The sequence below is a fragment of the Nansenia antarctica genome (assembly GCF_963989245.1).
Source record: "Nansenia antarctica genome assembly, chromosome: 3".
NCBI lineage: Eukaryota > Metazoa > Chordata > Actinopteri > Argentiniformes > Microstomatidae > Nansenia > Nansenia antarctica.
Window position 1 is genome coordinate 65,815,325 of NC_137688.1, and position 13,032 is coordinate 65,828,356.

General features: G+C 41.6%; 1 protein-coding gene across 1 annotated transcript in view; it reads left to right on the forward strand.

Moving 5' to 3' along the window:
• The first annotated feature begins 7,749 nt into the window (after positions 1 to 7,749).
• Positions 7,750 to 13,032, forward strand: part of LOC308152845 (carboxypeptidase A2-like) — a 19,669-nt gene continuing 14,386 nt past the window's right edge. Inside the window, exons 1-4 of the mRNA XM_080525913.1 lie at positions 7,750 to 7,831; positions 9,253 to 9,334; positions 9,973 to 10,107; positions 10,508 to 10,606. Coding sequence (XP_080382039.1) covers positions 7,755 to 7,831; positions 9,253 to 9,334; positions 9,973 to 10,107; positions 10,508 to 10,606 — 393 coding nt within the window. The 5' untranslated portion in view covers positions 7,750 to 7,754. The remainder of the gene's footprint in view (positions 7,832 to 9,252; positions 9,335 to 9,972; positions 10,108 to 10,507; positions 10,607 to 13,032) is intronic.

Genomic DNA, 13,032 nt, shown 5'->3' on the forward strand with positions numbered 1-13,032 from the left:
TACCCCCTAAGTGAAAAGTGATTGCTGCGTGATCGCTGTACCCCGTGAATTTGTGTTGTATATCCCCTATTTCCTTTTCTATCCCCTGTGATACTAAACATAAATCTATTCTACTCTGCTTCAAAACCCCACTAACTACCTGTCTTCTCGAAAACTCTCTCTTACTTGTGTTCCTAACTCTCCATACATCTATTACATTTCTCTGCTCTATCATTTCTAATAACCCCCTCCTAGCTGAATCTGTCTTAAAACTATCTACTCTATAAACATCCATCTTAGTGCAAAATACATTAAAGTCACCCACCAAAATACAATTCCATGTGCAGTGCAAGCCCAGTTCTACAAAAAAATCCCTCTTTTCAACCTCTCTATTTGGTGCATACACATTAATTAATCTAAACATAACATTATTTATATTAAATTCTATCCCTATTACTCTACCCTTCCCGTCATTCAAAACCTCTCTTACATTCTCTACCCTATTCTCTTTAATTAATATTGCTACCCCACATGATTTATTTGTCCCATTATTTGTAAACAGCATACCCCCCCATTTCCCCTTGATTTCTGTCATTTTTGTGTCTGTCCACTTTGTCTCCTGCAGTACCAGAACATCAGATGTGAAAGTCACCAGCACCTCCTCCAGCTTCTCCATGTTATTGAGCCCATTGATGTTTATGGAGGAAAGCGTGACCATTGAAAACAAGTGTAGGAGGATAAATATGTTTACTGCCATTTTTTATTTCATTTCTTCTTTCCCTCCGCGTTCTGTTGTTTTGACTTGCGCTTTAGTTTCCCCTCTAAAAGCGCCCTCTTCCTCCCTCCCACTAACAGCTCAGACTCGTCTTGCTCCCCGCACCCATCGTCACTGTTTGTTAACATATTTTCAGATGCTTTCGGGGGGGGGCTTACGGATACGGCCCCTCGCCATTCCGACTCGTTGTTCATGGGGGTTCCCTCCTTTGATTTGTTGCCTGCCTCTTGTGCTCCTTTCGGGCGCACGACTCTCGGGGGCAAAGGCTCTTGTTGGGAACCTCTCCCCCCGGTCGTCTGTGCGCTCCCTTGCAACTCCGATGCCGGGGTTACCCCCATAAAGCTGTCGAGGCTCGACCCCATGCCCCCCCCCCCACTCTCTCCTGTCAGTCCCGACCACCTCGTACTCTGAGTCTCTGACACAGTCTGAGCTGTCAACGATACTCCCTCCTCCATCCCCTCTTCCTCCTCTCCCTCGCTCTTCTCTTCCTCCTCTCCCTCGCTCTTCTCTTCCTCTTCTCCCTCTCCCTTCTCTCCCTCTCCCTTCTCTTCCTCTTCCCCCTTTCCCCCCTTCCCTTCTTCCTCCCTCTGTCTAAAAACAGTGGATGGACTCGTCACTACTTCCTCCTCCTCCCTACACTTACATTGGGATTCCAGGTCCCCACACCCCCTGCACTTGTTTTCAAAAGTCGCGCATTCCCTCGCATAATGCCCGCTGAGCCCACACCTTCTGCACTTGAACTCGGGACATTCCCGTAGGATGTGCCCTGGCTGCAGACACATCCTACACACCTTCACCTGTCTGTCATGAATCACCCGAAAGAAATCAGACCCATTGTCCGTCTCGAACTTGGTCGAGTACGGCAGTGATTTTACAACATCATTAAATTTCACTTTTACAAACCGTGTTCCTTCGCATATGCTGGTCCCCGGTCACATCCTCCTTTTTATCGGGGAGACCGCTTGCACCCCCCAGTCCGTTAATTTCCGGAGAATGTCCCCGTCCTTGGTGTAGACCAGCAGTCCGATGAAGGAGACCACCATTTCGTCCCCACACAGTTCCCTCGCCATGACCCTCGTCTCCTTGATCTTGAAGCCGTCGAGCAGCCTCTCTTTCCCCTTTGGATGGCTCATCGTGACTTCGTATTTGTTTAAACCTATGTATCGACAGCCCACGACGAGCCCGCACACCTCCTTCGTCGCCCGGAGCAGCGCCATCATGGTCACCTTCTCCTCGCCGACCAGCTCCACCGCCACCGTCAACTCCTTACTGTAGGCTGGCTCCTCTCCTCTCTCCTCTCTCCCTCTCTCTCCTCTCTCTCCGCCTGCGCCCTCGCTTCCGCCGCCTGTTTCTTCCTCGTTATTCTCTCTCTCTCCTCTCTCACTTCATCTCTCACTCTCTGTCTCTCCATCTCCTCTCTCTCTTTCTCTCCTTCTTTCGCCATGCCTGTGTCCGTGTTCTTTTTAGCCGTGTCGTCTGTCATTCCGCGTGTCTTTACCATGTTGAGCCGTCCGTGTACAAACAAAACGAAAAAACTAAAATATCCCCCCTAACAGCAAGCTGCTGGGGGAATAAACTCTTACACACTGACTCGCCTTTCACTCACACAAACTACGCAAATATTCAAACACTAAACTCTCATGCACACAAACAAATTCCAAAGGCTCACGCTGCTATCCCGCACTTTTTATGACAGGTCGTATTCAGGGTGGTATGGCCGTGAGCAAGAGGACCATGACCCTAAGCATCCATATCAGTGGAGGCTGGTGACTTCCAGAGTTGAGGAGGCCAATTGTTTTTCCGCTTGCTCGCTTCACTCGCGATGGAATGTTCCCTGTTCTTCTTATCTGTCTTTGTTAAAAATTATTAATTTGTGTTTGGCGGTACTGAAGGGATTGGGACACTCAGGATGGTGGATGAAGCAGCTTTTATTGCCTGCACAATGGGTCATCAAATAAACAAAACAATTGGCATGAATCTCTGGTCCGCCTGCAGCAGCTATTGTCCCTTCTGCTCAGGCTCACAACATTCACCACAACATACTACATACAATCAATGACATGTCAAAAGCACTCAAACACTATGTCAATCAGACACACAACATACAATTCAGAACAATACTTCATCCATTTCTAATATTTATCCTGCAGAACAGCACTCATACGCGTGTGGCGGAATAAGGTACTACACAGAGGCCAGGCCTCCTGTGCCCACCCATTTTCAGTGATTTGGCCAATCACATATTGCCATGAAAAAAATTGCATTACATTGACTTCTATGAGAAACCACTTTCCGACAGGAGGCCTGGCCTCCGTGTAGTACCTTTTTCCGCCACACGCGTGTATGAGTGCTGTTCTGCAGGATAAATATTAGAAATGGATGAAGTATTGTTCTGAATTGTATGTTGTGTGTCTGATAAAAAATATAATTATTGCTTTTTTAAATCTCTCTCTCTTCTCTCAAATTATTGGGGAGGCCAGGCCTCCTCCACCTCTATGGAGGAGCCTCCACTGATCCATATGCCTGTGCCTGGAGCACTCTTGTTCATGGAACTTTATTATATAAGCACTCTATTTGTGGGTAGATGCACAAGGTGTCCTGGATGAAGGGAGAAGTTAAAATCGCTCTGAGAGCGCCGGAGCGCACACTGGGTGCAACGTCATAAAGGGACCAGGTAATTTGATTGGACAAGAGGCATTCCATGAGTGCTGATCATATTTCCAGGGTGAATTTACGAACGCAGATAGCGAACAGAAGACGCAAAAAATCGTCAGATCAGATATATAAACGGGTTATTTTGGTAAACTGGACACATTTTGGGAATATATGTGGTTACTTTCTCACCTGAAAACATATTAAAACTTAATAAAATGACATGTTAACACTTGTAAAGCCAACATTACATATTTTAGCTAATGGAGGTTTAAATGGGAGGCATTCTGGGAGGCAGTATGCAGTATGCATAATGATCGGCTGGTTTTCACATACTTATTATGAATTTAGTAGGCAGTATGCAGTATATACTCATTGAGTATGCTAGTATGCAGTATGCTAGTATACCATTCCGAACACAGCCCTACTCATCTATCAGGTTGCATATCACAGTACCTGCACACCTTGTATTCCCTTGTAGTAACAACACAACCAATAACCTGCGTACTCACTACTCTACACATATTCACTAGGATGCAGGGTTGTCATGTGTAACGGAGAGTAAACCTGTGGTAAAGCCTCCATGAGAGATATGGACACTGAGGGACATGGACATGGGAAGGTTATATGTTCAGGGGCTCAGCTGTCATATCAAGTTGGGCGTAACATGCAGTTTGGAACAGCAATGCCACTGTGACACATAACAGCCCCTGCACCGGTTATGTGTCAACACCACTGATAGAAACAAGAAACAAGAAACAAACCAAACACACCTGAACTGAATCGATAAACGTAGGCTGTATGTTAAGTCGATCGATTGGAACTAGATTCTTTATTATGTAGTTATCAATATTCTACGTGCACCTGGCGCGTGTGTGGCATGTAGACAGACTGCATGGAACTGACGCGCGCGGATCCTGTACCTACGCCTGTCAATACAAACATTCTACAACCTGTGGCTGAAACTACCAGACTGCCAAGGCGGCCTTGATAAGAATAAGGAATGACTCATTCTCAACACTCAAATAATCAGAAGACCATAAAGACCTTCAGTAGAACTTATAGGCCGTTTTGAAGACACACACGGCCTGTGCAAAAGTGCCACAAGTATGAACCCAAAACAGACGCCTTGACAAGTCAATATGGTATTGCTTACAAATATCGCTAGCGTAAATGTACTGTACAGTAAACAGAACTTATATAACCCTAAACCATGTACTGGACAGTATACAGAACTTATATAACCCTAACCCAGTACTGGACAGTATACAGAACTTATATAACCCTAACCCAGTACTGGACAGTATACAGAACTTATATAACCCTAACCCAGGACTGGACAGTATACAGAACTTATATAACCCTAACCCAGTACTGGACAGTATACAGAACTTATATAACCCTAACCCAGGACTGGACAGTATACAGAACTTATATAACCCTAACCCAGGACTGGACAGTATACAGAACTTATATAACCCTAACCCAGGACTGGACAGTATACAGCACTTATATAAACCTAACCCAGGACTGGACAGTATACGGAACTTATATAACCCTAAACCATGTACTGGATAGTATACAGAACTTATATAACCCTAACCCAGGACTGGACAGTATACAGAACTTATATAACCCTAACCCAGGACTGGACAGTATACAGAACTTATATAACCCTAACCCAGTACTGGACAGTATACAGAACTTATATAACCCTAACCCAGGACTGGACAGTATACAGAACTTACCGGTACCCATAATGGTGATCACAGCCAGGGGTCTGAGGGCGTTGTCTGGGCCTTGTACTCTGCAATGACAATGAAGTTGAATCTAATCTAATCTAATTCAGATTTTTATTACAAAAATATAAAAATCGATAATATATTATAATTATTTAAATATATATACATACTGTTTTAGATCAAATGTGTCTTTAAAACACGCACATCCTTTCCACTTCATTATTTGACACCAACATCCAATATCAAACACAGCAATAGCCTACACACACTTACACACAATATCACTGACTTCAACCCTATAACCTACACACATACACACACTTACACACAATATCACTGACTTCAACCCTATAACCTACACACATACACACACTTACACACAATATCACTGACTTCAACCCTATAACCTACACACATACACACACTTACACACAATATCACTGACTTCAACCCTATAACCTACACACATACACACACTTACACACAATATCACTGACTTCAACCCTATAGTCTACACACATACACACTTACACACAATATCACTGACTTCAACCCTATAGTCTACACATATACACACACTTACACACAATATCACTGACTTCAACCCTATAGTCTACACACATACACACACTTACACACAATATCACTGACTTCAACCCTATAGTCTACACACATACACACACTTACACACAATATCACTGACTTCAACCCTATAGTCTACACACATACACACACTTACACACAATATCACTGACTTCAACCCTATAACCTACACACATACACACACTTACACACAATATCACTGACTTCAACCCTATAGTCTACACACATACACACACTTACACAATATCACTGACTTCAACCCTATAGTCTACACACATACACACACTTACACACAATATCACTTACTTTTGTGGATAGTTTATTGCTACTCGACACGGAATGTAAAATGGACGAAGAGGAAATACGCAGGAGAAATATCGAGAAGCATCCAGCTGCAGCCTCGCAGAACAGCTCTAGGACGCAAAGGAATGTGCCTTGCACGTGTTTAGCACGAGCTTGTAGCATCAGCACTTGTAGCTCAGCACTTGTAGCGTCAGCACTTGTAGCGTCAGCACTTGTAGCTCAGCACTTGTAGCGTCAGCACTTGTAGCGTCAGCACTTGTAGCGTCAGCACTTGTAGCGTCAGCAGCTTGTAGCGTCAGCACTTGTAGCGTCAGCACTTGTAGCGTCAGCAGCTTGTAGCGTCAGCACTTGTAGCGTCAGCACTTGTAGCGTCAGCAGCTTGTAGCGTCAGCAGCTTGTAGCGTCAGCACTTGTAGCGTCAGCAGCTTGTAGCGTCAGCACTTGTAGCGTCAGCAGCTTGTAGCGTCAGCAGCTTTTAGCGTCAGCACTTGTAGCGTCAGCAGCTTGTAGCGTCAGCACTTGTAGCGTCAGCAGCTTGTAGCGTCAGCACTTGTAGCGTCAGCACTTGTAGCGTCAGCACTTGCCAGCTAGACCAGTTTGAGAAGGCGAAGGAAGAAAAGACAAAGTAAGTAGCGTAACTAACACTTAACATTTAAAAAGCGATATAAATATATTAGGAGAATTTGACAACAAAATTAACAATATTGTAACGATCCTGTATGGGGCCCGTTAACAGCTCCACCAAGGGAGTTAACTCTCTTGGTCTAATGGTTAGCGCGGCCGTCGGTTATGCGGGAGGTCGGGGTTCGACTCCCGCATGGGGCGAGTTACACTAGAAGATTCCCCTTCGCTACAATATGAAGCCGCAAGGGATTGTGTACTAACCAATAGTCAATGTAAACTTGAGCTACTGTGTATTATTTTAAGTATTCACTTGCAGCCCTGCAAGACGAATTGTTAGCCCAACATTAGTTTAAAGTTCTGTTATATTTCAATTGCCTTAGTTATTAGATTAATAATAATGCTGATTATAAACTAACTGGCCATGGCCTGGGGTGGTCCAATGGTCTAGCACCATGGCCTGGGGTGGTCCAGTGGTCTAGCACCATGGCCTGGGGTGGTCCAGGGGTCTAGCACCATGGCCTGGGGTGGTCCAGTGGTCTAGCACCATGGCCTGGGGTGGTCCAGTGGTCTAGCACCATGGCCTGGGGTGGTCCAGTGGTCTAGCACCATGGCCTGGGGTGGTCCAGTGGTCTAGCACCATGGCCTGGGGTGGTCCAGTGGTCTAGCACCGTCGACAGTGCACACATAAGCCCATGTCGGCATGGGTTAGAATCCGGCCCATGCCCTGCTGACATGCCCTCTCTCTCTCCCTTCTTCTCCTTACTTTCCTGTCTGTCTTCACTGTATCTGTCCAATACAATGAAAAATATGAGTATAAAACTTTAAAAAATGTATAATAATAATAAAATTCACTGTAGCACTCAGTGGTCTGGGAAAATAGCTGATATCTCCAACTGGGCGAGTCAAGGAGCGTCTAGTCTACCTGCTACAGAACAGCAAACAGAGCATCATGTCCCTTCCCCAAAATAACTCCACTGAGCTTGTACACTGTCATGGGAACCGTACAGGTGCTGCTGTGCGTTAGTATAAGGGCAGCGTTAGCGCTGGCAGGAGGCAGTTGGGCTAGGTAGTCAGTCATGAAGATGAAGATGAAGGGTGTTCTGGTGTTCTTTGCGCTTCTCGTGGCGGCCCTGTGTGAGAAGGTCTTCGTTGGGTAAGTTCAACTTTTGTTTAAGTCTTAAATTCTTAGAAATAATTACATTCTAAGTCTTAAATTATTAGAAATAATTCTTTTTTACATAGCAGAATAGATCTCAAAATGTTGTTGTTTTTTTTTTTGCATAGTAGTTAGACTTCAGTTGTGTCAAGTAAACATCAGTCACATACCCACTTGTGAAAGAGAATTTCTTTAAGGCAATCAGACAACATCAGTATATACTGCAGATAAAGGATAATAATAATAATAATAATAATAATAATAATAATAATAATTCATTGTATTTATATAGCGCTTTTCCTGGGTTCAAAGATGCTGGGTGAATGAAGGATGAATACATCTAAATAAAATCCTAATGTCAACAGGATCATTTAATTAGAAGTAGCAGTGAATAATGTAACAAAGCACTGGATAATTGTATTTTAATTCTGGGCTCTAACCTCTGATGTTCGGCTGCCCTCAGGCAGGCGGTTCAGGACCATGTTCGCAAGGACAAATAGACTGAAGCTCAGCTTCTACCCTAGGGCCATTCAGGCCCTGAACACAGCAAAGACCTAGGTTCTAGGCCCTGGACAATCTAGACAATTTGATGGCAGCTACTAGATTGTAATCATAAGTGCAATACTGAAATACAACTGTGAACATTTCAAACCTGCAAACTGCGACACTTTAAATGAATGTGCAATAATACTATGTGCAATATGACAACCCTCGTGTACATAAGGTTCAGAGATAGGAAATGTTAGGATATTTATAGCATAGCATAGAGTACAGCACAGTGTTTTATTTGGACATAAGGTTCAGAGATAGGAAATGTTAGGATATTTATAGCATAGCATAGAGTACAGCACAGTGTTTTATTTGTATAGTATAGTAGTATAGTATAGTGGATAGCGTATATAGCCTTTATTTATGTAAACCAGCTCTTTTCCCTTCTTGTTTTTAGTATTTTTTTCCTAGCACCAGGTGAGCCCCCCCTCCTAAATTTCGTTGTATGGTACCTGTACTAATGTACTGTATTAATGACAATAAAGACCATTCATGTTGATGTTGTAAAGATATCTCAGACTGAGCTGTTTCAGCCTGTGCCAATACCAACAGAAGAATATTGCAGGGGATTTTGGCACGTTCTTTTGGTCCGCTACCCACACGTTTAGCTGTGTTGCTCATTCCATGAATGCATGATCCTTACAAGTTGTACCTCGTTGTAAAGGTGACTAATCAGGCTTTCCAACGATATAAAATACAATACCAATTGGTATTACTAAAGGGGAGGAATCAACTGAAATAACGTTTCCGAACTTTTTTAGGAGTTTATTTCAGGCTGTACCATTTGCAATAAACAAGTCACACAGTCGTCCATTTATGAATCTTTTACCACTTTAATACGAGTATTGTTCTCTTCCTTCCTGCCACAGGGACCAGGTTCTCAGGGTCAATGTGGAGTCAGAGGAGCAGATCGAGCTGCTGCGCGCTCTGGAGGAGGAGCAGGACTGGGAGGTAGGAGGAGGAGGTAGAGGAGGAGGTAGAGGAGGAGGAGGTAGAGGAGGAGGTAGGAGGAGGAGGAGGTAGAGGAGGAGGAGGAGGTAGAGGAGGAGGAGGTAGAGGAGGAGGAGGTAGAGGAGGAGGTAGAGGAGGAGGTAGAGGGGGAGGAGGAGGAGGAGGTAGAGGAGGAGGTAGAGGAGGAGGAGGAGGAGGAGGGGGAGGAGGAGGAGGAGGAGGTAGAGGAGGAGGTAGAGGGAGAGGAGGAGGAGGAGGTAGAGGAGGAGGTAGAGGAGGAGGTAGAGGAGGAGGAGGAGGTAGAGGAGGAGGTAGAGGAGGAGGAGGAGGTAGAGGAGGAGGTAGAGGAGGAGCAGGACTGGGAGGTAGAGAGCTGAGGCACACACACCTGTAGTTTAGTGCACTGTTAAAAATATTTTATCAGGAAACTTATTATTATTATTATTACCCAAGAATAATGAGTTGAGTTAAATAAATAAAACGTGCCACACAGAGAACAGTGACCTACAGTCTTTCAGAAACAGTCTAGTTTAAGATGGATTCTCAAGTCTCTGTTCAGAAGTGTGACGGGTCTCCGGGTGACGTCCTGTGTGTCTGCCCTCCGTCCCCCCCCCTCCGTCCCCCCCGTCCCCCCCCAGCTGGACTTCTGGCTCCACCCCGTCAACACAGACCTGCCCGTGGACGTGCACGTGCCCCACGCCAGCCTGGGCGCGGTCAAGGACTTCCTCCACACCCACCACATCACCTTCTCTGTCATGATCACCAACCTCCAGGTAAACAGACTGACTTATATACCGGTAGCTATGCCTTATTCCAAAGAGCTTTACAACGGCCTCTCATTCACCCGTTCACACACACATTCACACCCTAATGGCGACAAGCTGCCATGCAAGGCGCCGGCCGGCCCCGCTCACTGGGAGCAATTTGAGCTGCAACGTTTGCAGGAAAAGTGCTATACAAATAAAGGTTATTATTATTATTATTATTATTATATTATTATCATTTGTAGGAGCTCCTGGATGAGGAGTGTGTGTGTGTGTGTGTGTGTGTGTGTGTGTGTGTAGGAGCTGTTGGTTGAGGAGCAGGCTGACATGCAGCAGTATAACAGTGTGTGTGTGTGTGTGTGTGTGTGTGTGTGTGTGTGTGTGTGTGTGTGTGTGTGTGTGTGTGTAGGAGCTGTTGGATGAGGAGCAGGCTGACATGCAGAGGAACAGCAGGATGGAGCGCAGCACCAGGAGCTTCAACTTTGGAGCGTATCACACTCTGGACACAGTAGGCTACACACACACACACACACACACACACACACACACACACACACACTCACACACACACACACACACACACACACACATGTATCACACTCTGTACACAGTAGGTTACACACACACACACACACACACTCACACACACACGCTTACATACATACATACATACATACATACATACATACATACATACATACATACATACATACATACATACATACATACACACATACATACATACATACATACACACACACATACATACATACATACATACATACATACATACATACATACATACACACATGCACATGCACACACACACAAAACACTCTATGTACAATCTATGTAGAAACCCATGAAGGCACATACATTACATTACATATCCATACACTCATATACATACATTCATATACATACATTCATATACATACACTCATATACAGTACATACATTCATATACATACACTCATATACATACACTCATAGATACACTCATATACATACATTCATATACATACATTCATATACATACATTCATATACAGTACATACATTCATATACATACACTCATATACATACACTCATATACATACACTCATATACATACACTCATATACATACATTCATATACATACACTCATATACATACACTCATATACATACATTCATATACATACACTCATATACATACATTCATATACATACACTCATATACATACATTCATATACATACATTCATATACATACATTCATATACATACATTCATATACATACATTCATATACATACACTCATATACATACATTCATATACATACATTCATATACATACATTCATATACATACACTCATATACATACATTCATATACATACATGCATATACATACACTCATATACACTCATATACATACATTCTTATACATACATTCATATACATACACTCATATACATACACTCATATACATACACTCATATACATACATTCATATACATACATTCATATACATACACTCATATACATACATTCATATACATACATTCATATACATACATTCATATACATTCATTCATATACATTCATTCATATACATTCATATACATACACTCATATACATACATTCATATACATACATTCATATACATACATTCATATACATACACTCATATACATACATTCATATACATTCATATACATTCATATACATACATTCATATACATACATTCATATACATTCATATACATACACTCATATACATACATTCATATACATACATTCATATACATACATTCATATACATTCATATACATTCATATACATACATTCATATACATACATTCATATACATACATATACATACATTCATATACATACATTCATATACATACACTCATATACATACACTCATATACACTCACTCATACATACATACACTCATATACATACACTCATATACATTCATATACATTCATTCATATACATACACTCATATACACTCACTCATACATACATACACTCATATACATACACTCATATACACTCACTCATACATACATACACTCATATACATACACTCATATACACTCATATACATTCATATACATACATTCATATACATACATTCATATACATACACTCATATACACTCATATACACTCATATACATACATTCATATACATTCATTCATATACATACACTCATATACATACATTCATATACATACATTCATATACATTCATATACATACACTCATATACATACATTCATATACATACATTCATATACATTCATATACATACATTCATATACATACACTCATATACATACACTCATATACACTCATATACATTCATATACATACATTCATATACATACATTCATATACATACATTCATATACATACATTCATATACATACATTCATATACATACACTCATATACATACATTCATATACATACATTCATATACACTCATATACATTCATATACATTCATATACATACATTCATATACATACATTCATATACATTCATATACATTCATATACATACATTCATATACATACATTCATATACATACATTCATATACATACATTCATATACATACATCATATACATTCATATACATACATTCATATACATACATGCATATACATACACTCATATACATACACTCATATACATACATTCATATACATACATTCATATACATACATTCATATACATACACTCATATACATACACTCATATACATACATTCATATACATTCATATACATACATTCATATACATACACTCATATACATACACTCATATACATACACTCATATACATACATTCATATACATACACTCATATACATACATTCATATACATTCATATACATACACTCATATACATACATTCATATACATACACTCATATACA